This window comes from Cupressus sempervirens, chromosome 5 (genome assembly GCF_028749045.1).
Source record: "Cupressus sempervirens isolate cs-2001-9-10 chromosome 5, ASM2874904v1, whole genome shotgun sequence".
Taxonomy (NCBI): domain Eukaryota; kingdom Viridiplantae; phylum Streptophyta; class Pinopsida; order Cupressales; family Cupressaceae; genus Cupressus; species Cupressus sempervirens.
Window position 1 is genome coordinate 658,439,955 of NC_143122.1, and position 23,858 is coordinate 658,463,812.

At 35.6% G+C, this 23,858-nt stretch overlaps 1 protein-coding gene across 1 annotated transcript in view; it reads left to right on the forward strand.

The window, feature by feature from the left end:
- Positions 1 to 23,858, forward strand: part of LOC149557602 (branched-chain-amino-acid aminotransferase 3, chloroplastic-like) — a 143,127-nt gene that overhangs the window by 100,533 nt on the left and 18,736 nt on the right. The window contains exon 6 of the mRNA XM_089832242.1: positions 6,473 to 6,571. Within this exon, the coding sequence (XP_089688368.1) occupies positions 6,473 to 6,571 (99 nt within the window). The remainder of the gene's footprint in view (positions 1 to 6,472; positions 6,572 to 23,858) is intronic.

Genomic DNA, 23,858 nt, shown 5'->3' on the forward strand with positions numbered 1-23,858 from the left:
AAGAACAAGGATAACCCAAACTTTCAAAACAATGGGTTTTCATGGTATCCGGCTATCGCCCAAAAAAAAATCCATGAAGGTTATCAATGTGTCCGGCAAAATCTAGCCCAAAAGGATAACAACAATTTCAACCATTGTTTAAAAGTAGATCAACTAAAATAAAGTTGTCACTTTATCATAGGATCAGAACACATGAAAGGTCGTCACCTTTCTCGAGAAAAGTCATCACTTTTCACAATATAAGCTTGCAAGCAAAAATAAGAGAATAATTTGTATTCATGAATAAGAGATGCATTTACAATAATATCATACCAAGTTTTTCTTGGAAGTATACAATTTTCAACTTCACAAGAGGTTTGGTGAAAATATCAGCATTCTATTCATTTGTATTGATATAACTCAATTTAATGATATCTCTGCTGACCATGTCTCTTATGTAGTGATAAGGAGTCTCGATATGCTTTGAACAATTGTGGAAAACTGGATTTTCTGATAGCTTGATACAACTTTGATTATCACAATGGATCACAGTTGGTTTTAGAGGTTTTCCAAATAGCCCAAATAGAAGTTTTCTTAACCAAACTACTTCACGTGCTCCTATTGAAGCGGCTACATACTCGGCTTTGGTAGAACTTAAAGCAACAACTGGTTGTTTTCTGCTGAACCAAGATATCATGGCTGACCCAAGACTGAAGCAACAACTTGTAGTGCTCTTGCGGTTAGAGGAACATCCTGCCCAATCTGAATCAGTATATCCTTCCAAATTTATCTCAACTTTTTCATATTTTAATCCAAAACCAATAGATCCTCGTAAATATCTTAATATATGTTTTGCAGCCATAAGATGGATCTTCTTAGGTTTACACATGAAATGACTAAGAACATTTGTAGCATAGCATATGTCGGGTCTGAAATTTACAAGGTACATAAGAGATCCAATTATTTGTTTGAAGAGAGTAGGATCAATGTCCTTAGATTTTGATGCTTCTTCTTTTAGTTTGTGTAAGTTTGTCTCCATCGGAGTAGATAAGGGCTTACTATCCATCATTGCAAATCTGGTCAGAATATCTTGAGTGTACTTTCCTTGATGTAAGAAAATGTAGTCTTCTTTGTTATTAACTATTAATCCCAAGAAGTAGTGTAGTAACCCTAATAGTGTAGTAACCCTAAATCTTTCATTTCAAATTCAGCTATCAGATTTTGCTTACATTTTTCAATTAATTTATCATCACCTGTTATCAACAAGTCATCAACATAGAGAACAAGTATTACCATTCCATCACTTGTGGTTTTGAAGTATATGTTAGAATCAGCTTTATTTTTTGAGTATCCGAGTTTGGAAAGGTAGTTATCTATCCTTTCACACCAGGCTCAAGGAGCCTGTTTGAGACCATAGAGTGCTTTCTTGAGTTTACATACACATAAATTTTTATCTTTTATGATGAACCCTTCAGGTTGTTCTATGTAGACTTCTTCATTGATGACCCCATTTAGGAAAGCAGTTTTTACATTCATTTGATGAATCTTCCATCCTTTTGATGCAACAATTGCAATAATTGTTCTTACAGAAGTGTAATGAGCTACTGGTGCAAAGGTTTCTTCATAGTCAATTCCAGCTTTTTGGGAGAATCCTCGGGCAACAAATCTAGCTTTGTGTTTTTCAATACTTCCATCAGCAGCGTATTTGATTTTGTATAACCATTTTGAAGATACAACTGTTTTTTCTTTAGGCCTAGTTACAATATCCCAAACATCGTTCTGGATTATGGAATTGTATTCTTCTATCATGGCATCTTTCCACTCTTGTGACTTTAGGGCTTCTTCAGCTGTAGATGGTTCGATTTTGTTTATCTCAGTCATGAGAGCAGTATAACATGATTGATTTTGAGTTCTCTTGTTTTCTTTTGAGATCTCATCTGGTTCCACATTATTTTCTTCAAGCATCTTCCTTGCCCATAATGGTCTTTTCTTCCCATTTGTTATATCTAGTTCTCTCTCTTCAAGTGTGTGCTCCCTCTGATTTTCAGTTTGTCTAATTTCCTCATCATCTGAGATTGGTTCATATTCTATGCTGGTTGAAAGTTTTAAGGCAGAATCCTCTTCAAAAATTACATCTCTACTTATTTCAACTGATCTTTGTCCAGGAATGTAAATTCTATAACCCTTGGAATTTTCACAATATCTTATAAATATGCCTCTCTTCCTAGAAGGCTCAAGTTTAGTCCTCTTTTCTTTGGGTATGTGAATGTATACTGGACATCCGAATATTCTAAGATGACTTAGGTCTGGTTTGATCCTTGAGAAGACTTCTTCAGGTGTGGTATTCTTTGGAAATGAATGTGACATCTGTTTTGAATGTATACTGCAGTCTTAGAAGCTTCTATCCAAAATGATGCATGCATATTCTGATCATGTAACATAGCTTTTGTAGCTTCAATGATGGTTCTGTTTTTCCTTTCTGCGACTCCATTTTTTTGAGGATTATAAGGTACTGTATACTCCCTCTTAATTCCAATAGAATTACAAAAACCTTTGAAGATGTCAGATGTATATTCTCCTCCATTGTTTGGTCTTAATGTTTTAATCCTTTTACTTGTTTGATTCTCTACTAATGCTCTGAAGGTTTTGAATTTTGATAGAACTTCATTTGATTCTTTGACTTTCAAGAAATAGATCCAGGTCTTCCTAGAAAAGTCATCAATGAAGGATATGTAATAAAGGAAACCTCCTAGAGAAGGCGCGGGCATGGGTCCACAAAGGTCTGAATGAACTAGTTCCAAAACTGATTTTGACTTATGTTCACTAGAGGGAAAAGGGCTTTTTTATGATTTTCCCTAGAGCACACCCTTTGCAAGTTCCTCTATGAGATGAGTCTAGTTTAGGAGTACCAAAAGTTATCATATCTAAATTAGGAAGTGAACTAAACCCAATGTGCCCAAGTCGTCTATGCCATAATTCTTTAACATTGGATGTTTCAAGACTAAGAGCTTGAGTTTGAATATTGCTTAATCTATATAATGTTCCAAATCTAAACCCTATGATAATAGCATTTTTTCAGATTTGAGTTATTATGCCAATATAGTACTTTGTCTTTGTTGAAGGTGACATGATATCCATCATCTGTTAGACTTGAGATAGAAATAAGGTTCCTTTTTATGCCTGGTACAAATAAGACATCTTTAAGATTAAGTGTAGTTCCATCCTTCAATTTTATAGAACATGTCCCAATACCTTTTACAAGATAGGTAGAGTTGTCTCCAGTAGTAACTCCTTCAGTGATATGAGTTCCCAATGTATCAAACATATCTCTGAATCCAGATATGTGACGGGATGCACCACTGTCTACAATCCAAGTTTCTTTATTTGAATTTACTTCACTTGAAAGTGCGGAATAGTATGGTTGATTTTCATCTTCCTTTGTTTCAGCAAGGGAGGCTAGAATTTATTCCTTTTCTGGACAGTTCCTAAATGTGTGTCCTATTTTCTCACCCTTAAAACACTTAGCATGTGAATGATCTTTCTTAAATTTCTTTTTATTATTATTGTTATTGAATTTCCTTTTATTGAATTTCCTCTTTCTTTTGTTTGAGACAGTGTGAAGAGCCTGATTTTCTCCCTCTTGATTAGAAGTGATCCCTCTGGAGATTAGCCTTGATTCTTCTGCTATGCATTCATTTTTCAATTGATCAAAAGTAGGAATAGAGGTTTTGCTTACAACTTGTATGAAAGTATCCCAGGACATTGGAAGCCCTCTTAGAGCTATTAATGAGAGTTCTTGATCTTCAATTTTGTTTCGAATGGAAGATAATTGTTTCTTTGTTTCAGATATTTTCTCAAAGTAAGAATGAATTGAATCTCCTTTTTCCATTTTTGTATTCAGTAATTGGCATTTTAAGGTGATTAGTCTACTTGAGTTATTTATCTCAAATGTATTTTTTATGGTCTTGAATACTTCATATGCACTTTTGATCTCTGATATGGAAGGAAGAATGTGATCTTTAATTGAATCAACAATGATTTTTCTTGCTTTGTTATTTTGTCTTTTCCAGGTAAGTTTTTCAGTTTCATCTTGAGGTATTGGGATATCTTTTTCAATGTATTCTTCAAGTTCCAATTCTTCCAGAATCGTGATGATACGGGTTTTCCAAGAGAAGAAATTTGATGCACCTTCAAGTCTGTCTTCTACCCTGACGTTATTTGCCATTATTTCTTCCTTAAAAAAGAATTGAGATTTCTCTACCAATTTGGCTTTGATACCATGTAAAGTTTTATTATACTGTAAACTTGATTGGTGTAAATCTCAATCTTATTAATCTTGAGAATGAAGATGTTAAGATACTGATATTAAAGTCTGAATTTTATTGATGATTATTTCTTGAACAGAATATAACCTTGCTTATGTATTATGATCTGTAGGTGTGAAAGTAAGATTGCCACTGTTATTGATCTTTCTCACACTGCAGATCATAATCATAATATATATGAGAAGTGGTGCAGTGAAGGGGCGTGATGAAAAGTCACGTATCAACCTGAATGTATCCCAACGTTCTTGGGACAGGTCACGATGGTTGATCAAATGCTATTTAGTTAAGCTTGGTGGTAAACACAATTTATACCTGCGGCTAGTTAAGGGTTGTGAATGCCGTCGACAGTATCTTAGTAATATTGTATGCCGTCGATATATATATATATATCTCTGGTCTACATGAGTAATAATATTAGTATCGGCAGAGCACAATATCGTGTGCTATTGGCAACATATGTGATTATGAACTGATTTCATTATATAAACAAATCATAATTATATATGTATATATAATAATAATAATAATAGTAATAATGATATATATATATATATATATATATATATATATATATATATATATATATGTATATAAAAATTTATATATAATTATGTAATCAGTTAAAGTTTATTTGAGAATAATCATAAAAAATTTTGAATTCAATTTCACATATGCTAACATTCTTAACAGTTTAAAGAGTCTAATACTAAAAGTAAATACAAAATTTGAAAACAGTAATACTGTAAGACTAAAAGAGTAAAGTAAATAATAATAGTAATGTCACATTAAAAATAAAAATAGACTCATAGAGTCAAAGATTTCAAAACTCACATGATCACAATATTGTATCTCATAGACATATTTGTTTTTCAAATATTGCATATGATCACCATCATATCAGATTGATAATCGCTGAGATTATCATTACATATTCAAATTTTAAATTCAAAAAAGTATAGTTTGATGCTGAATTGCCAATATGCAAACAAAAATAAACACTTTGTACAATAAATAAAAAATAGAAATATATCTAGTGTTAGTATGTCGATGGTACTATCATCTACTCCACAAGGTTGCGATCATCCATCTCAAGGTCTTCCGCTATCATGCTCTCCAAAAAATCATCACTCTCCAAAAATATTTTAATTGATTTAATCATTTAAATTGTTGGTGGTCTTAATGTTTGCATTAAAATGAGGGCTAAAATATATAAAATTATTTAATATTATATTTTACATTTATATTTTATCTAGAGACTTTGGGGTGACTTCACTTTTTGGATTAGGAGACTTGGAGACTTTAGGAGACTTCGTCATGAAGTCTCCAACCTTTTTTGAGGTCTCCGGAGACACAAAAAGTCTCTGAGATCGAGACGCGACTTTTAGGGGGGAGACAGGTCTCCCCATAACCATGATTTTGGGTGAAGATTCTATCAAGTTGATGGCAAAGACGATGAAATAAGTTTCAAAGGAGTGTCTCAAATGGATGCCCTATTTTGCAAAAAAATTGGGGTTCCATCACATAGTATCCTAGCCAAGGCACAAATCCCACAAACACACCACCACAGCAAAGGTTTAGAACACTTAAGTCATTTGGTGCGAACACCAACATCTTAATGACCCAACAGAGAGCTTGGATAACAACAATGCCATAATTATAAATTTACTTTAGAACTGTTTTTCTTTTGATACACAATGGGCTGAAGCCTAGATTAGTTATTATTATTTGTTGAGATTAATTATTATTACGTGTTAAGATCAAGTAGACTTGAACCCAAGACCTCTGAGATGAGAGGCTCACAACTTTATCATTGTCTTGCAAGCTCTTGCCTACTTCAGAACTATTTTCAAATTAGCTAAAACATTTTTTATTTTTTCATGTTGTTAAAAAAACTGTTTTTATATTACATTTAAATTCATAAACTTATATTAAATAAATAAATAATATTATAATTCATTATTCAAATAACTTTTTAAAATTAAATTCCACAACACTCAATTAATTCTATTGGTGTAAAACGTATTGTTAAATTTATTAGATTTGTTTCTTCTTAATACTTGAATGCGATCTTTGAAGTGTACTACATTTAAATTTACACAAGTATTTAGTATATTTAAAGGACTTTGCTTTTGATGTATGTTAATTTAAAGCTCTTTCATATCTATCAGGAAGGCTTGAAGCCAATTCATTTACAAGTGGAAACAATGCACCATCGCTCAACACTTGGTGGGACTGGAGGTGTTAAATCAATAGGCAATTATGCACCTGTAAGAAATAGTTTTTTCAGCAATATTTGTTTATATAATGCATATTCTTTGTGAATCTATTCAAGTTATGCATTCAATTGCATATTTATTTATATAATGTTTTTTTTTGTGGGCCTATTAAGTCATTCATTCAAGCGCATATTTATTTGTATAATTCAAATTTTTTTGTGAACCTATTCAAGTTATTATTTCAGGCACAATTATTTGAAACAATACATGAAGTTATATAAAATAATTTATAAATTTTATTAAAATCAGGATAGTAATATTTGTTGACATTGATGCTTGTGATCTTATATGCACCTAAGATGATTTATATCATTTAGAGTTATGGCATTAGTTGGCAGAGAACTGTCCTTTTACCAATAGGCTTTTCTGTGTGATATATCTAAGATTAAAGAAGGTAAAGGAAGTACTCATCACACATAGTCAAGTATTTGTGGACAAGAAGTTATTAATTTTTCACTTTTGGGAGTTTAATCTTGATATTCACGAATGTGTTGATTTCACAAATCTATTGTTTGTTTTATTTTATTTTTGTTACGAAACATAAAACAATCATGCAATAATTTATGAGAATTTTGTTAAATCTTCTGATTTTTGGATTTTAAATTATTTTGCTCACATTTATTTTGTTTTTCTAATCACTTAACAATCTTTTTGACAAGTTTGAGATTATGGATGAAAATTATTTGTACAACATGAAATTACTTTTCAACTTATTTCTAAAATATGGAATATAGACCCTTATCCCTCATATGCTTCTAGCTATATTTAATAGTGGATTGAAACCATCTCTTATACTACTTTATGTGACAGTATGGTAAACAAGTGGCCATGGCAAATGAGTGGACTAGAGCTCTTTTTAAACATTATTTTCAAATACATGTTACTCTTGAATCTGGCTTGATGTGCATTTGTATTTAAGTTGCTCTTTTTAAACTTGTAGAGACACATTTTGTTTGTGACATTTTAGTACACACCCCTCTTCAATAACTCGTGACAAAAGATTTTAAGGCATTCTTGAATCTTTTTGAGAGTCAAGCATTCCAAAGAGCAAAATGAAGTGAAAATTTCTTATGTTCATCTTATTAATTTTCTAATTGTTTTAACAGCCTCTACACACCATTGTAAGTTTTCAAGCCCCACAAGATTGCATGAATATTGCTCCTTGTAACTTGTTCTTAGAAATAAAGCTCTTATTATGGGAGTTGATTGTGAACTCCCTACATGCCAAGATCATATGGAAAACTAAAATATCCTTTAACAAGAGAGAATTGCAAGAATAGCTTTCTTGATTATGTATGCTACTTGTTGCACCTACCTCACTTTAGCTAGCGCTCTAGTGAGTTGGGGGATTAAGACAACAGAAAGAATAGAAGATTTTAAAACAAACATGATATTATTTGAAAGTTAAAGAACTCAATTAAACCAACTATACTATTGATAAATGTTTTGATTATTGAAAACAAAAGGATTAACTAACTCCTCTAATGGCCAAGCTTTACAAGCTCATTGTCCAAAATGTGCGCATCGATGATAACACAAATACATGATGGAATTGTAGTGCCCATGAGTCTCATATAGACATAAAATGAAGGGCAAGTTGGAAAGAGAGAAAAACGACCAAAACGCCAGAAAGTAAATTACACTAACAGGAAACAAAAAAGACAACTAGGTTGTGAAAATGATGATAATATGAATAGATGGAAGACAAGAGAAGCTCATGGATTAAGAAGGTTGGTGAAGCAGCTTCACTTCCTACTCTAGTGAACTTGCACACACAGAAACAATGAAAGCGTTGGGTGGTTGTCCAAAGACTTGCATTAGTGAAGTTGATGGTTGTGCGTTTCCACCTCCACAACAACAAAATAGATTAGATAATGGTGATAGGAAATTGTAGAGACAAATAGATAAATGATAAATGAAATAACATGATTATGCTAAGAACAATATGACATGCTTGGCAAATATGTAAAACTTAATAGTGTGACTCCCCATCACCACTACAGAGCCAATTTTTGGTAGATTGAATGCAAGGATGGTCGAGATGACGAAGTTGAGATAATCTTATCTGTCCTAATGCAAAGATTCAAGAGTATATTCAAGAAGTTGTAGAATCAAAGACGAAGTGTGACAATGAAGTAAAATGAGCATAAAGAAGACAAAATGAATTGAAAAGCTCAATTTTAAGTTGTTGATTCATATCTTGGTGTTGATGGGCATTGTTCAGAGGCATTACATTGTAGGGGTGGCAGTTACAAGGTCTCAACAACTCACTACACATTTGCGAGACAAATGCTTTCTATGTATACATCTTTGTTGCATGTTTGTGTCGTCTCAACAACTCACTACACGTTTGCATATTTGTGAGACAAAAACTCTCCATGTATACATCTTTGTTGCACGTATGCGTCAGTGTTGACCTTGTCAGACAGCCTTGAATCTCAACAGAAAAGGACTCGGAAAAGTGGAAGAATGTCTTTCAGCTAATGTAGGAGCATTACATAATGGTAAATTATACAAGGGTACAAATTTACAAGATTACACTTTATCTCCACTTTAGCAAGCATATCATAATTGAAGATGTGAGCTAAAGTAGAGAAAACTTATTTGACTTAGTTGAGGATCTTTTGTGCATAAAGAGTCGCCCCTAGGTGAAACCTTGAATTATTGTGTGGCTGAACCCAACATGCAAGCTGCAAATGTGCATGCTATATAATGAAAATAATGATCATTGATTGTAGACTGATATGGATAGCAAGTTGTGTTATGCTTTATAGCCATATAATAGGGAAATTTTTGAGTGCACTGATGCGAAGAAAAAAAGCTAGATAGTCACTTGTCAGGATGCCTTTAGACATGCATTGATGCAAGTAGCAAAATCTAGAGAATTGCATGATAGGGCGGCTTTGGACATGCACCAATGCTAGTAGCCAAAGCTAGATAGTTGCATGATAGGGGAACTTTAGACGTGTTCACACAATTATCTAAAGCTAGATAGTTGTGTGATTGGGCAACTTTAGACATGTGCCAACAAGAGGTGCCAAATTTAGATAAATGTTTGATAGAGTAACTTTGATCATGTCGATGTGAGTAGCAGATTCTAGATAGTCGTATGATACGGTGAGAGATTTGATAAGTGGATTAACTCCCACAAAGGAAGACAAATAGAACAAAAATGTTAATTTTTCAAAAATATCTATTTTATAGAGTGATGAGATATTCAGACAGTCAAATAGCAAGATATAATAGATATAACAACCCCTCCATCAAAATGGACTATGTTGCTTAGAGGGAAAAGTATATATCATATAAGATGTTGCATGGGTATTTCATTAGGGTCGATATATTTTGGAATCGAAAAAGAGCACATGAAGACAAATAAAAATAAAATTTTGGATCAATGTGGAAGGGAAGCCTAAATGATACTAACACTTTGCATCATCCCCACGTGTTGAAATTCAATGTATGAAAAAAGAAGAATAAGTTAAGAAAGCACAAAAGGTGCACAATAGATAACCGTTTGTTTCCAAGCACTAACAAAGGAAGGTGGTCGTTTAGAGGGGAACACAATCAACAGACAAGCATGGGGAAACACAAAAAAGCACTATTCTATAAATGTAGAAGTGAGCACTACTTTTATAGGTATCTACAGATGTCCACCATCAAATCATTGTCCTCCCAATCTTGATCAAATGGGAAGGGAGGTTGAATAAGTATTGGGACGACTACTATCGTAGCCATAGGTGCCTAACAATGACCAAAGCCAAGGATGAGGTTGCTTCAATTTTCTCATTCAAGAGCTCAATTGAGGCGAGTAAGAGAGGTCATGTAGAAACCTTGTCAATGTTATAATCTCCTTAAGTGAATCTAATACAAGCCTCATAGTTCGAAGGTGACCCACGCTGAGCTAGAGATGAAGGCGACACTTTGATGACCTTTGCGAAAGGGGGTAGTGATGAACTTGTGAGAAGTTGAAGCTTACTTCATTGCAAGAAGAAAAACTGAAAGTGGATTAGTCGAAGCGAACTTACGACAATAAAAATTAGGCATAGGGCCTTGCTCGAGCTTTTGTTTAAAGGATGGGGGGAAACCCTTGTTGATGTGAGTTTTTGTACCACTACATAACATATTAGTAATTGGATATCCGATACGGAGTATCAAACATACAATTCCTCTCTTGAAAATTTATTGCTCATGGGATATGAGAATAACTCCAATGTTCCTTACACTTGTGGATACTCAGTTTTTCGATTTGTTTTGTTGGTAATCGCGTAGGCAGTCTTACGCTATTCATTTGAGGATGACTTGGGCTTTTGGTGAGATGGTGATGATTTTGCATGAGTGCCAGGTGATGTTGATGGTGACGGTGATGGTGGAGGATGTAGCGTCAGATAATGCTGATTGCGCGAGGAGGCGATAATGGCTCTAATGACTTCTACCTTCCTAACTTTCTTCGAGTGAAATTTGACTACCCAACTACTCGCTATTCTACTCCTACTCCTTCAACTACTCACTATTATACTCCTCCTATGGATGGAAGACTAGCAAATGGACTGGGATCGAACCTAATGATAGCTAACCAGCGGCCTCACTTCCACAGGTGCAATGATTCAAAGGAATAATAAACTAGTTTGCCACGCAAGGCTTCCCAACAAGCCGCTAGGATGCTAGTGGTCTAGTAGTGATCCCTATCAAATACCTACTAATGTTACCATGCAACTATCCATCTACTTTATTCTTACTTAGCAACTTGAAATGAAACTTGCTTCAACAACTTGAAAAGAAATTTACTGAACTATTTGGAAGTAGAAACCATGCAATAATATGAAAGGCCTTTAATTACCATGCAAGTCACAACAATGAGAAAGAAATAGCGAATTTTGGTATTATCTTATGCAACAATTTTCTCCGACCCTTACAAATAAGAGCAAATGGCCTTTTATAGATGCCAAAATTACAACCGATGGTAGAGATCAAAAGCAAAACTGACGATCCAGATTGAATCCTAGAAACCCTAATTAGGGTTGCCACCTCTTCGGCCAATGAGAAGACGCCACCTTGTCAATGGACCAATAAAAGAAGTGTAAAAGTGGCAACCAATGTGAAGGCACCAAAATGATGGCCAATCTGAAATAGACACTTGTCCTATTCTAGAAGAAAGAAAAATTGCCACTTGGGCTTACATTAAATGATCTTCTAATATGACTTTTCCCTTTTCTTCTGTTCTTTTAGCTAAGGCGATGAACCTAGCTAGCTTTTCATTGACTTCCTCTATAGGAGGACAAGGTGTGTGCTTCATCTTGAGTTCAGTTGATTTCACCATGCTGCTTGCTACTTGTAGTGTCTTCTCATGATCTTTCTCATATTCCTTTGTGAATCCAATGAAAGCATTGAGGGAGGTAAGGGTGTTCAAATGTCTCTTCTTGATAGTAACCTTTCCTAGCTCATCCAATCTCGATCCAAGCTTTGCTTCATTGATGTCCTCTTCTCTGATGTCTTCAAAATCAAGTGCCACCCCAATGTCGCTCATCATGGTTGAAATGGAAGTGTCGACGTTTGAGCTGTGATGTGCAATCGCCTTTTGTATCTCCTCTTTGCCAAGGGGGATTGTCCTTCCTTTAGTCTGTCCTTTACCTGTATCATGTCTACTGTACCGATATTGGTGTCGGTTATTTGCTTCATTTTCGAGAAGAAAGGTGTTTTTGGGCATCATATCCTCTTTGTCTTTCATAGTGTTTGTCCCCTTAGGATTCTTGCTTGTACTAACATCCTCCATCTTGTCGCCCTATTATGGGATGGTAAAGTGGTGGACAATTAGACTAATAGAACCAAGGGAGTCACTCCTTAGACTAGAACGAAAGAAGAAAGTCAGCTTAAGGACCTCTTTCAACTCTAAATGATTAAAAGTCACCTCTACCAATAGTCAGATCTTGACTCTTTTGGAATTTAGGATTAGACCTTGAGAATTTCAAACCCTCTTGCAAATCAGAAATTTAAACACTTGAAATTGTCCACCATTTGTCCATAAAAAATTCAGACCTTTGATTTGAATAATTTACCAAATAAAATTGCCCAAGTCTGATGTGAAAAATATAGTCCCCAAATGGAGAAAATCAGACCTCCATCATAGATCGCCTATGGCAAAAGAATCAGGTCTGCCATTAAAAATTGCCACGAGTGGAAAGTTCTTCTGTCAAACAAATCTGCTCAAGCATGGAAAGTCTCCAATTTGCCCTCCAAAGTCACCTAGGGCATAAATCGCAGCCCTAATAGAAGGAGAAAAATCATCAAATATTGCAAAAATCTGCCTCCAAGAGAAATCACCAAGGTCTGAAAATGGTTGATTGCAAGCAAAATTACCCAAAAATGCAAAAAATTTACCTCCCAAAAGAAATTGCCTAGGAAGAGAAGAGCTGCTCCAAGTCTAAATTCGCCCAAAATGGAGAGAGGAGCGCTCTTGCTAAAATCACCCACAGCTTGAGGAGGAAAGGTGAGAATTGAGGAGGAAATGGGAGAGAGGCCTCCTCTTATAGCCAACTTTCCTACTCCCTCCAAGCTGGCCGACTTGGACCCTGGGAGCAAGAAAAACAATAATTAATGCAAAATTATGGCCCACAATCAAATACTTAGCTAAAAATTAACTTTGCCAAAATAAAAATCTTGCCTTCTGGATCATCAATGTCTAGCATATTTACTCCCTTTTGTCTCGGGCAATTCGCATCCTCATGGTTGCCTGGCCCACACCATTTGCAGAGCATCCCTCCATTTTGTCCTCCTCCGCTTTGACAATCTTGTGCGAAGTGTCCCCATTCATTACATTTCCTACATTGAATCATCAGCCTCCTCTTGGAATCATACTGGAGTGGTTGTCGCAGTGTGTTGTTATTGCTATTATTGTTACTTTCTCTCCTGTTGTTTCTATATCCTCCTGGCGAGGCTTCTATATTTGTGTTCTTTGGCGGAGTGGAGAGGGGTGTGGATTGCCCCCCATGGGTTAGGAATACTTGGGTGCTCCTTGTTTTCAAATTATAGGGGCAATCTTTAATTTCGTGCCCCAGTACCTAACACATCTCACAAAATGCTTTCTTCGGGCATGCTCCTTTAGTATAGCCTTCTTTTTCACACTCAATGCTCCAAAGTTCTCTCCCTACTTTCTTTTCTTCCTTACTCCCTACCACTTCCTTCATCAAAAGCCTCATGTCTTTTCTCAAGGCTTGAATGGTTTTGGATTCTTCTCCGCTCTCCTCTGAGCTTTCACTTGAACTTCATGCCTTCTTGACTTGGAAGTTTTACTCTTGCTCTCTATGTCCATGGCACGGGTACATGAATCTACAAAGGTCGATGGTGGGACTATCTTTCATCTTTCTCTTGAGAGATGGTGTTAATCCTTCGATGAACCATCGTTTCTTTAGTCCATTTGCCGGCTTGTTATCTAGTTTTCTAATTAGCTCTTTCATTCTTCGGCTATAGGCCTTGATAGATTCACTCTTCCCTTGTCTTGTGTTATAAATCTTCGTTACTATTTCATCGTTATCTCTTAGAGTTTGAATTCTTCCTCGAAGGCTGTGCGGATGTTACTCCATGTGTTTTTCTTTGCTGCCTCCAAATCCGTGTACCAATCAATGGCAATACCTCTTAATGTGGGTGGAAAGGCTTTTAACCATTCCGCCGCATCATTTTGTCTATTTTCTTGCCATATTGTTATACATGTTTTATAGTGGCGAGTAGGGTCCTCCGAGCCGTCCCCTGTGAACCTTGGTAATTTTTGTTTGTCTATTGCCATTATGTGAACACCTCCTGATGGAACACTTCTCGATGGAACACTTCCTAATGGATGGAACATGCCCTCCCAATGGAACACTTCCTCCCGATGGGACACGCCTTCCCAACTAAAAGTTCGTTCCCGAGGAGGAACTACTAACGGTATCTCCTTCTTGACTTTGCTCCTATCGGATGTCTCCTCCTGCCGATGTCTTTGGATTTTTGTATCCCATCGTCCTTGTTGGTGTCTTTGATATGACCAAATTTGCTATACCTTCAATTCTATGCTCGATTAGCCCTTCTTGGATTCTCGTGGAATCCCCTTGTCCTCCTTTCCAGTTACGACGTCTCTCCTCTTGTTGTTGGAGATGTAGTATCCTTAGGATAACTTCTTCCTCAGTTTCTTGTCCTTGTGCCCGCCAGGGATATCTATTTGGAATCAGGGGCATGAATCGTTTCAATGTTTGTTTCCCTTTTTGGAATCTTCACATTCACGCTCCCTCGTCCTTCTCTTCGCAAATTGTTGTAGTACTTGTTGTCTCCTTTCCCTTTGTGTCTCAGCTCTTTCCTCTTCCACTCGTAACAAATTTCGTGCTAGTAGGCAAGGGATCTCTCCTAGGAGATTATACATCGCTGGCATCACCGCAGGTTCGTCATGTACCGTACCTTTAGGGACCATTCTCTTATGCGCTTCCCTTTGTACGTACTGATCAACCGCAACTTCCCAGGCCGTTACTAGATCACGTGTCAACTGATCTTCCCTGGCGATTTCCTCCTCTTCCCCATCACTGTTTGTTACTTGGATGAGCGGTACAAAGGGCCTTCCCATTACTCCATCTTGCCGACCTCCAGGTTCGGACTTAGGCAACGATGCCAAAAATGTAGATTGGAATATCGCACAATTTCACAGATACACAAAATACTTGAATTGATACAATTGAAGTAAAACCTGGATCATACCATTTATACCACAATACCAATAAGCAAGGAAATGATTTCTTTATTAATACCAAAAACCAACATAAGTACAATACCAATGTTCCAAATATTTATCGAAGGGTCGGTTAGTTGGAAACCAACCAACACATTTCCTCACACCTAACTACCCAGCCCAACTAGCTTTAACAAGTACTAAACATAATAGTTACTTTATTTGGACTACAAATAGTTAATGTGTGAAATTTATATGGAAACCATCACAACCTTGGCCTTAAATAGGTCTATAACATTGCTTTTTGTGCTTCTACTTTGCAACAGCAGAATGATGATAATTTGTTTCATGGTTTTTTATGATATTTGATCAATGGTGACTGATTATTAATGTTGACATTATTGTTTTTGAACTGGAACATTGATGTGGTGGTGTATTTTACTATGGTACTTTAATATTAGAATAGAGGTGTATGAGCTTATTTGCTGCTGCATCTATGTACATATATATACGTATATTCTTGCATGGACGAACCCAAAGCAAATCCGAACCCAACCCAAAGAATTTCTGAATGAATTTTGAGCCCAAAAATCAAACTTGAATTAGGTACCCAAATCCGAACCAACAACTTAGTAAGAGAAGGAAGTATTGCGAACTTAGAGGTATGGAAGGAAAAGGAACAAGTATGCTTAGAGAGCAAAGTGGATATAGTGCCTAGCACTGAACCTTCTACTTCAACCTAAATAGCTATTATAGCTATAGAGGGAGTATGTTCCTAGAAAATCATCAGACCTCTCAATCGATGAGTTAAGTTATGCGAAGTTAGTTAATGATATGTATGACACCATGGAACTTGTATCTTAGTTTGCAGATGTTTATTTGAAGGTATTGAATATCGCTGTAAGTTTTAGCATGTTCTGTGACTATATCAGCTTTATGTACTATCACGGAATGCATTTATGTGAAAGTGTTTTGCTAAGAATTTAACGAGCAAAACTGAGTCTTTCATTATCATTGGAGCAGCTTGAGACTACAGAGAGCCATGAGTGAAAGAGAAAAGTGATTTGAGAGCGCTTGTAAAAGATTTGGTGCATGTGCTAGTGGAATCAAAACAAGGTTTTTACATCACACCAAAGTTGTTTTAAGTCCTAATTTGCAATTATCTTTGAAGCTAGCTCATCATGGATAAGCCTTTGTTATTACAATGTTAAGGAAAGATGGTGATATCATTTCAAAAAACACCTTTTTATTTCAATAGAGAATTATCCTGCTGGAGTGTTTTTTCAAACCCAATAAGGTGTTTTACATGTTGAGGATATTAGGGCCTATATACCCTGCAAACTTGAGACAACTGGAAATGAGGATATCAGGGATGACCTAGAAAAGATCTACAATCCTAACAAGACCGTAAAACCAGAGTTTGCACCCTTGGAAACATAAGCATTTTGCAATTTGTGGTTTATAAAGAGTTTGAGGAACCTGAGTGGATCATAGTTGTGCTTAGTAGGATGCATGACCAAATGTTTTGGTTAGGAGATAAACCAACTATGATCACCAAAGAGTTGATTCATCAAGTAACTGGCCTAGATAATGCTGGAATTGTACCTGTAGCGATCAAGATGGTAAAGAAAGAGAAAGAGATAGATGTCAACACTAGTACAAAGTGGGATAGAAGAGCCATGACTTTATCTGACATGAGGCAAATTAATGTATCTATCATAGCTAAGATCCTAGGTTACAAAATGCAGGATAGTACAAGCCAGAATTCAGTTTCAGCTGGTGTAATTGTGACAACTTATAAGATGGTGATTGAAAGAGAGCACATTGATAAATGTGAAATCTTGAGGCAACAACTATTTGAAAATTTGAGGAGAATTAAGCATTATAAGCATCAGTCTTTTAGGTGCAGGTTACGTATACTGCACGTCTTCTTTCACATTATGCACAAGTTCCCAAACATGCATCCACATGCTCGGACTAATGAAAGATGTACAATGGACCTAATCACTGAGCACTACATATAATACAAAGGTGGCATTATTGCAGACTTGTTTGGAATGTTTAAGGGATTCCAGAAGGAGATGAAGCAAAGGCATAGAATACCTAGATATGTTGTAGAGAAATATGCAGACACAATATATTTTATGGTACAAATACGTGTAGCTTGCATGGAGGCAGTGGAACCTAGAGAGATATTCATCCATCCCATGGGCTATGAAGTTGACAAAGAGGTTCTTGAAGGATACGTAGATGTGATGCTTGCATCACCTAGAGACAAAGAATGTGAAAGATAGGGCATTTACAAAAATAAATTTAGGCAAGTAATTTGTGTAAGGGTACATGAAAAAGAAAGGTGGAAAAGATGGTTGAGAAGATTGCTATACAAGAAGGGATAACAAAGGAAGAGTGGTCTGAAATTAAAAGGACTAGCAAAGTTCCCTCTTGGACCAAGCTGGAAGGAACAAGCTGTGAAGCTGTGAGCTTGCAAAAGAGACTGTTACAGAAGCAATTGATACACAAAATGTTCCAGATGTTGAAATCACAGCAGTGGAGGTTACACCTAAACCTCGCAGTACACCTAGAGATCTACAAGGACTCCTCCATCTGCGAAGACAGAACAACTAGTGATGAGTGAGGCTAAGAGGACAACAAGGTAGAAGGCAAAGGCCCAAGGCCCTAGCCCAAAAAAATCTAAGGTTGCAGAGAGGAAAAAGGCAGGAAAATGCAAGAAAATAGAGAATGTTGAAGAAAAGAAAGAAGAACCAATTGTTACTATCACTCATGAGGAAGCACAGATTGATATAGAGGCACATAGAAAGAAGTGGAAACCTGATTTGAAATCTATCACAGCTAGATTAGAGCACGATGGAAAGCTAGATCAAATTCAAAAATACCATTGGATGTATAATGAAGATGAACACGGTATGATTGAGAACTCTATCATTAAGTATCTGTTGAAATTTAAGAGGAACTTGATAGAGATTAAGGGTAGTATCTCTGATCATGTATTTGATAAGCCAGATGAGAAAAGGTCATGAGCATTAGAGGAGGATAAGAAAATCAGAGAAAATAAGTTGTGTGAGCTCTACACACTTATACCTTACAAACAAATGCATGATGTATTGAAGAAGGTGAGATCTTTGATGAGGACTAAGATGAGTTTAGTGAAGATTATGGCTATGGCATGTATGATGAAGTAGGAGAGGAAACATAAAAGGCACTCATAGAAATTCTAAATGAACCAAGTTTCGAGAAGTCACATGCTACCCAACTTATGGGAGGATCAATGGGTATTTCAATCAGAGAGCCTACATCAAAAGCTACTGATGAGACAAGTGATGTTAGCTGACTCTTTAGCATACTGAAGCGACAAAATTTTTCTGTGAGTGGGATTCCAGTTATGTTAGATGCTGCACCAAAAGAACAAGAGCAAGAAAAGGATGCTCTTGAAGATAACCTGACTAGCACAACAAACATTGGAGAGATTATGGCTGAAGCAATGGATATGGCAGGTCAGATGATACTGATGATAAGGATTAAAACCAAGAAAAAGGATCAGGATCAAGGACAAAAATGTTATGGATGATGATCAAACAAGGATAACATCTATGGTAAATGAAGATAGTATATACATCTTCATTTCCCATAGCAGATGATAATAAAGTGGAGATCCAATCCACTTCACCAGTTCAGAGGGCAGATATGTAAGAGAATACTGCAGTTGAGAAGGAAAAGGTGATTGCCACACCTATTACACCTAGCATCTTATTTCAAGCAGTGTTGGGAAACAATTTAGACCAAGATATAACTAAAATAGTAAAGGAAGATATGGATGAAGATGCACTTATGCAAATATCCCTGTTTGCATATGCTAAGGCCAAGAGCAGTCCGAGAATAAATCAGAGAAACATGTGAAGATTCTAGAGCAATCTCTAGATAGATTGCAAAGGACATTACCTGCTCCCACACCACTTCAGGGCAGCAATATTGTTGAGAACCTTAGCAAGGTAATAGAAGACTATGACTCTCATTATTCTTTATTGTTAGAAACAGCTAAAGTAAGAACAAAGAGGAAATTTTAGACAGAGAAGGGAATTTTAGACACAGAAGTTCCACAAGATATGTGCAAACATAGTGAATGATTTTCAAGTTATACAACAGGGGAAGGTCTACAATGTCTGCACCAGGTCAACAAAGTATGTTGAGGATGTTACGAAATCTATTAAGGAAGATGAGAAGAAGCTAGAACAGCTAGCAACTGAGTTTGAGCAGAAAGATTTCAGTGTTATTAATATGGATAAGGCAGTGAGTAAAACTTATGATACTGTTAGTATACTGGGGGGAGAGAGAGAGAGAGAGAGAGAGAGAGAGAGAGAGAGAGAGAACCTTACTGTGAAGTTTGTTGACCCCCAAACTTGATATGCTATAGAAAGAACTTGAAGTTGTGGAGTCTTTAAGGAAGATTTGTGAGTCTTTTAGACCACTTGATATAAATGGAGCAGAGATAGCAGCTTATGCTATATGTGTGGACATCCTAGTGGCAAAAACAATGAAGAAGACTTGGGATACAGAGCATGCAACTCTGTGAAGAAATTTTGCAAATGTCAATTTTGACTTGTAAATAGATCACTCATCTTTGCCATTGATGTTAAAAGGGGAGTAATAATCAGTCAAAAAATATATAAAGAAAGTGTACATATACAAACGGGAGTAAGTAGATATGTACTAAGGCACAAAGGAAGGATAGTTATGTCTAAAATGATATAAGTTTTTGTGGTATGAAGTCTTTTGAAGCTTTTGAAGTTTTCAATTTTTTTACAAGTTTTGAGATTGTTGACAAGTTGGCTAATGTGAATGGATAGATGTTGTCATGTATGGCAACATTGTCATCAGTTAAGGTTGCCTATGTTAAGATAAAGTTTTGGTATGATATGATGAAGAAACTGTCCAAGTACAACTAGGAAAAACTGTCAGCAGTCACACAGTTTTAGTCAGCGAGCTTCACTGAAAGCAGATATGCGGCCATGATTTTGGTATATGGTAGAATATTGAGTATATATGATATGTATATGTTTGGTAATAACATTACATCAATTGCAGTGTGTTTTGGGTGAATACCATGAAGTCAGTATGATATTGCAGAACCATAATATATGGTAAAGACCGAATAATTAGACTAAGAAATTGAATTGTCTTGACAATGTAAGAACTTAGTAATGTAGGGACAACATCCTAGATGTTTACCCTCACTTAGTAGATTGTGATAACAAGTTTTGGAAATGTGTAACACATTTTGTTACTTAGGCTGACTAGATGAGTTAAAGAAAAGGGTATATAAGAAGATCTTTTTTGTTATGCAAATCAACATAACATTATTCTATGGTATGATTATGTTATGCTACCTTTTTTTATATTGGTATATGTATGATTTGATGGTCAGAGTAGATCAAAGGTTATATGAGCATGATTAGATGCGAGGAATACAGAAGGGCTAATCAGAATGTGAAGATATTAGTATAGTCAGTTTTGTTACAATACTTATATTATTTGTACCGATTGTATATCATTGTATGAGTAGCGAGCTCCCTTTGTAATACAACTCCTAACAGGGTTGAGGCTTGTAACAAGGTCAAGTCCTCTAACAAGGACAAATGTACGAAATGTATGTAATAGAGTCCTAACAGGGTCAAAATTCTTTACAGGGTATTTTTGATTAATGCATCATCTTATGGGTACCATCCCCACTTGGGTATTCCCTTGGCTAGAGTTTCCCTAGTTAACAAGATTTGGTATTATGAGTTTCTTTATGATATGGTCTTTGTTACTTAGTTTATTTGTTTATGCAAGTTTATGGTTAGTTGCTGAAATCAAAAGTTGGGCAAAAAGTGTTGGAATACCGATTCACAGAAGGTAAAATAGCTAAATTAAGCCAACTATACTTGATAAAAGTTTCGATTATTGAAAATGAAAGGATTAACTCTATTTATCAAGCCCTCCAAGCTCACTATCTAGGATATGCATGGATCGAGGATAACAATGTGGTAATGTATGTTATGTACAAATGAAGAACCAAAGTTGAGATAGAATGCAGGAAAATGACTGAAATGATAGAAAGTAAATAACCACTACCTAACAAGAAACAAAAGAGGCAACTAGACTACAAAAATGAAGATAAAATGAATAGATCGAAGGCGAGAAGCTCATGAATGAAGAAGGTTGATGAATCCAATGAGCCACTTCACTTCATCCTCCAATGAACTTGCATACAGAAACAAAGAAAATGTTGGGTGGAGACTTGCCTCACTCAAGTCCTAGGTTTGGTGCATTCACCTACACAACAAGTGTATATATAAGATAAAAATGATAGATATTTGTAGAGATAAATAGACATAATAAATGAAATAACAAGACTATGCTAAGAACAATATGATATGCTTGACAAATATGTAATAGAAAAAAGCGTGAGTGGCTCCCCTTCACCACTACGAAGGCAATGCTTGGTTAAGTGAAGTCAAGGATGGCGGAGATGACGAAGTTGAGACAATCTAAGCTATCTTAATAAAATAAGAACCTCAAGAATGTCAATTGTAGAATAAAAATGCAAGTATGATAACAAAGTGAAATGAATCCAAACAACCTGATGTTGATCCTCGTAAAACTATCTAGATCAAAGGAAATAGGAAAGCCATGCAAATCATATTAGATGAGGTAAAAAATGAAATGGTACCTATGGTAATGAAACATCAAGCAACATTTAATTTGATGAATGCATTATTAAATGCATACGAGGTTAACAATGCAACTAGAACCCTTGCACTAAAAAGCCAACTAAATCATATACAGATAAAGAAGGGAGAATCTATGTATTCATACTTCCTAAGGGTGGCTAGTCTAAGAGATGAACTTGCAAGTATAGGGACCATAATTGAAGACAAAAAGCTAACACTTATGGCTATAGATGGGTTATCAGATTCATGGGAAACATTCTCACAAGGAGTAAGTGCTAGAGACAATCTTCCAGACTTCAATAGACTTAAAGGAGATTGCCGTCAAGAAGAAGGAAACTTAAGAAAGGAGGAAAATTGAAAACTGAAGATGAAGAACTTAATGTTCTCAACACAAATTCCTATAAAGGTAAGAAGAAGCACTTGAAGAAGTTGATGGTGAAGTTACCATAGGTGATAATTCCTCTCATTCAGTCCAAGGAATTGCGAATTGCACCTTGAAACTGAAGACAGGTATTTGTCTACATCTCAAAAGAGTACTCTATGTACCAGGAATAAAGAGGAATCTAATCTGTTACAACACTTGAAGATGATGGACATAATGTTGCATTCATGGACGATAAAGTAATGACCTGGTCTAAGAACTCTTCATTTAACAAATCAAAGTTGATTGGTCAAAGAAAGGGATTCTTGTATGAAGTAAATATAGAACCTAATCAACCTATTCAAGCCTTAATTCATGAAGCTGCTGATATAAACGAAATATGACACAGAAGGTTAGGACATCTAAATTTCAAAGCCTTATCAACTATGAAGAAGATGGGTTACTGGTTTACCTAAGTTGAATAAAGATCATTCAAGCATATGCAAAAGATGTGCTTTGGGTAAGAACACCAAAAGTCCATTTCATGATAGCACTAGAAAAACTAACAATGTTTTGGAATTAGTCCACTCAGATTTATGTGGACCTATGTCTGTTCCTTCTCTTGGAGGATTCTGGTACTATATACTTTTTATAGACGACTTCTCTAGGAAAACTTGGATTTCTTTCTTAAAATGTAAAGAATTAGAAGAAATTCTTAAGAGATTTAAAGAATTCAAAACCTTAACTGAAAATTTATCAGGATACAAAATTAAAAATCTTAGGATTGATAATGAAGGGGAATATACTTCAGATTTGTTTAAAGAGTTTTGTAAAGAAGCAATAATTAAGAGGGAGTATATTGTTCCTTATAACCCATAGCAAAATGGGATAACAGAAAGGAAGAATAGAACAATTATAGAAGCAATAAGAGCTATGATATTCGATCAAAATTTAGAATATTATCTTTGGGTAGAAGCCTCTTGTACTGCTGTCTATATTCAAAACAAAAGTCCTCACTCCCATCTTAGAGATAAAACTCCTAAAGAAGTCTTTACTAAGGTTAAACCTAAATTAAGCCATCTTAGGATATTTGGGTGCCCAGTATATATACATGTTCCAAAAGTAAAGAGAACTAAGTTAGAACCTTCTGGGAGGAAAGGCATTTTTGTTAGGTATAGTGAAACATCTAAAGCATATAAAATTTACATACCTGGTTAGAAAAACATTGAACTTAGTAGGGATGTAATATTTGAAGAAGATTTACTATTCAAAGAGCCCCAAGTTCTAAAGATCCCAAACATTTACCTAGTTATGAAGAAAATCACGAATTTGAGTTTCAAAGGGAGAACATTGAAGAAATTGGAGATGAAATTCAAAATCTTAATCTTGAGGAAACTCAAAATCCTAAGAAAAGACCACTCTGGGCTATTAAGACTGTAGAGGAAGCACAAGACTTCATTGGACCATTTGAAACCTTCTGAGAAAGCAAGACCCAAAAGA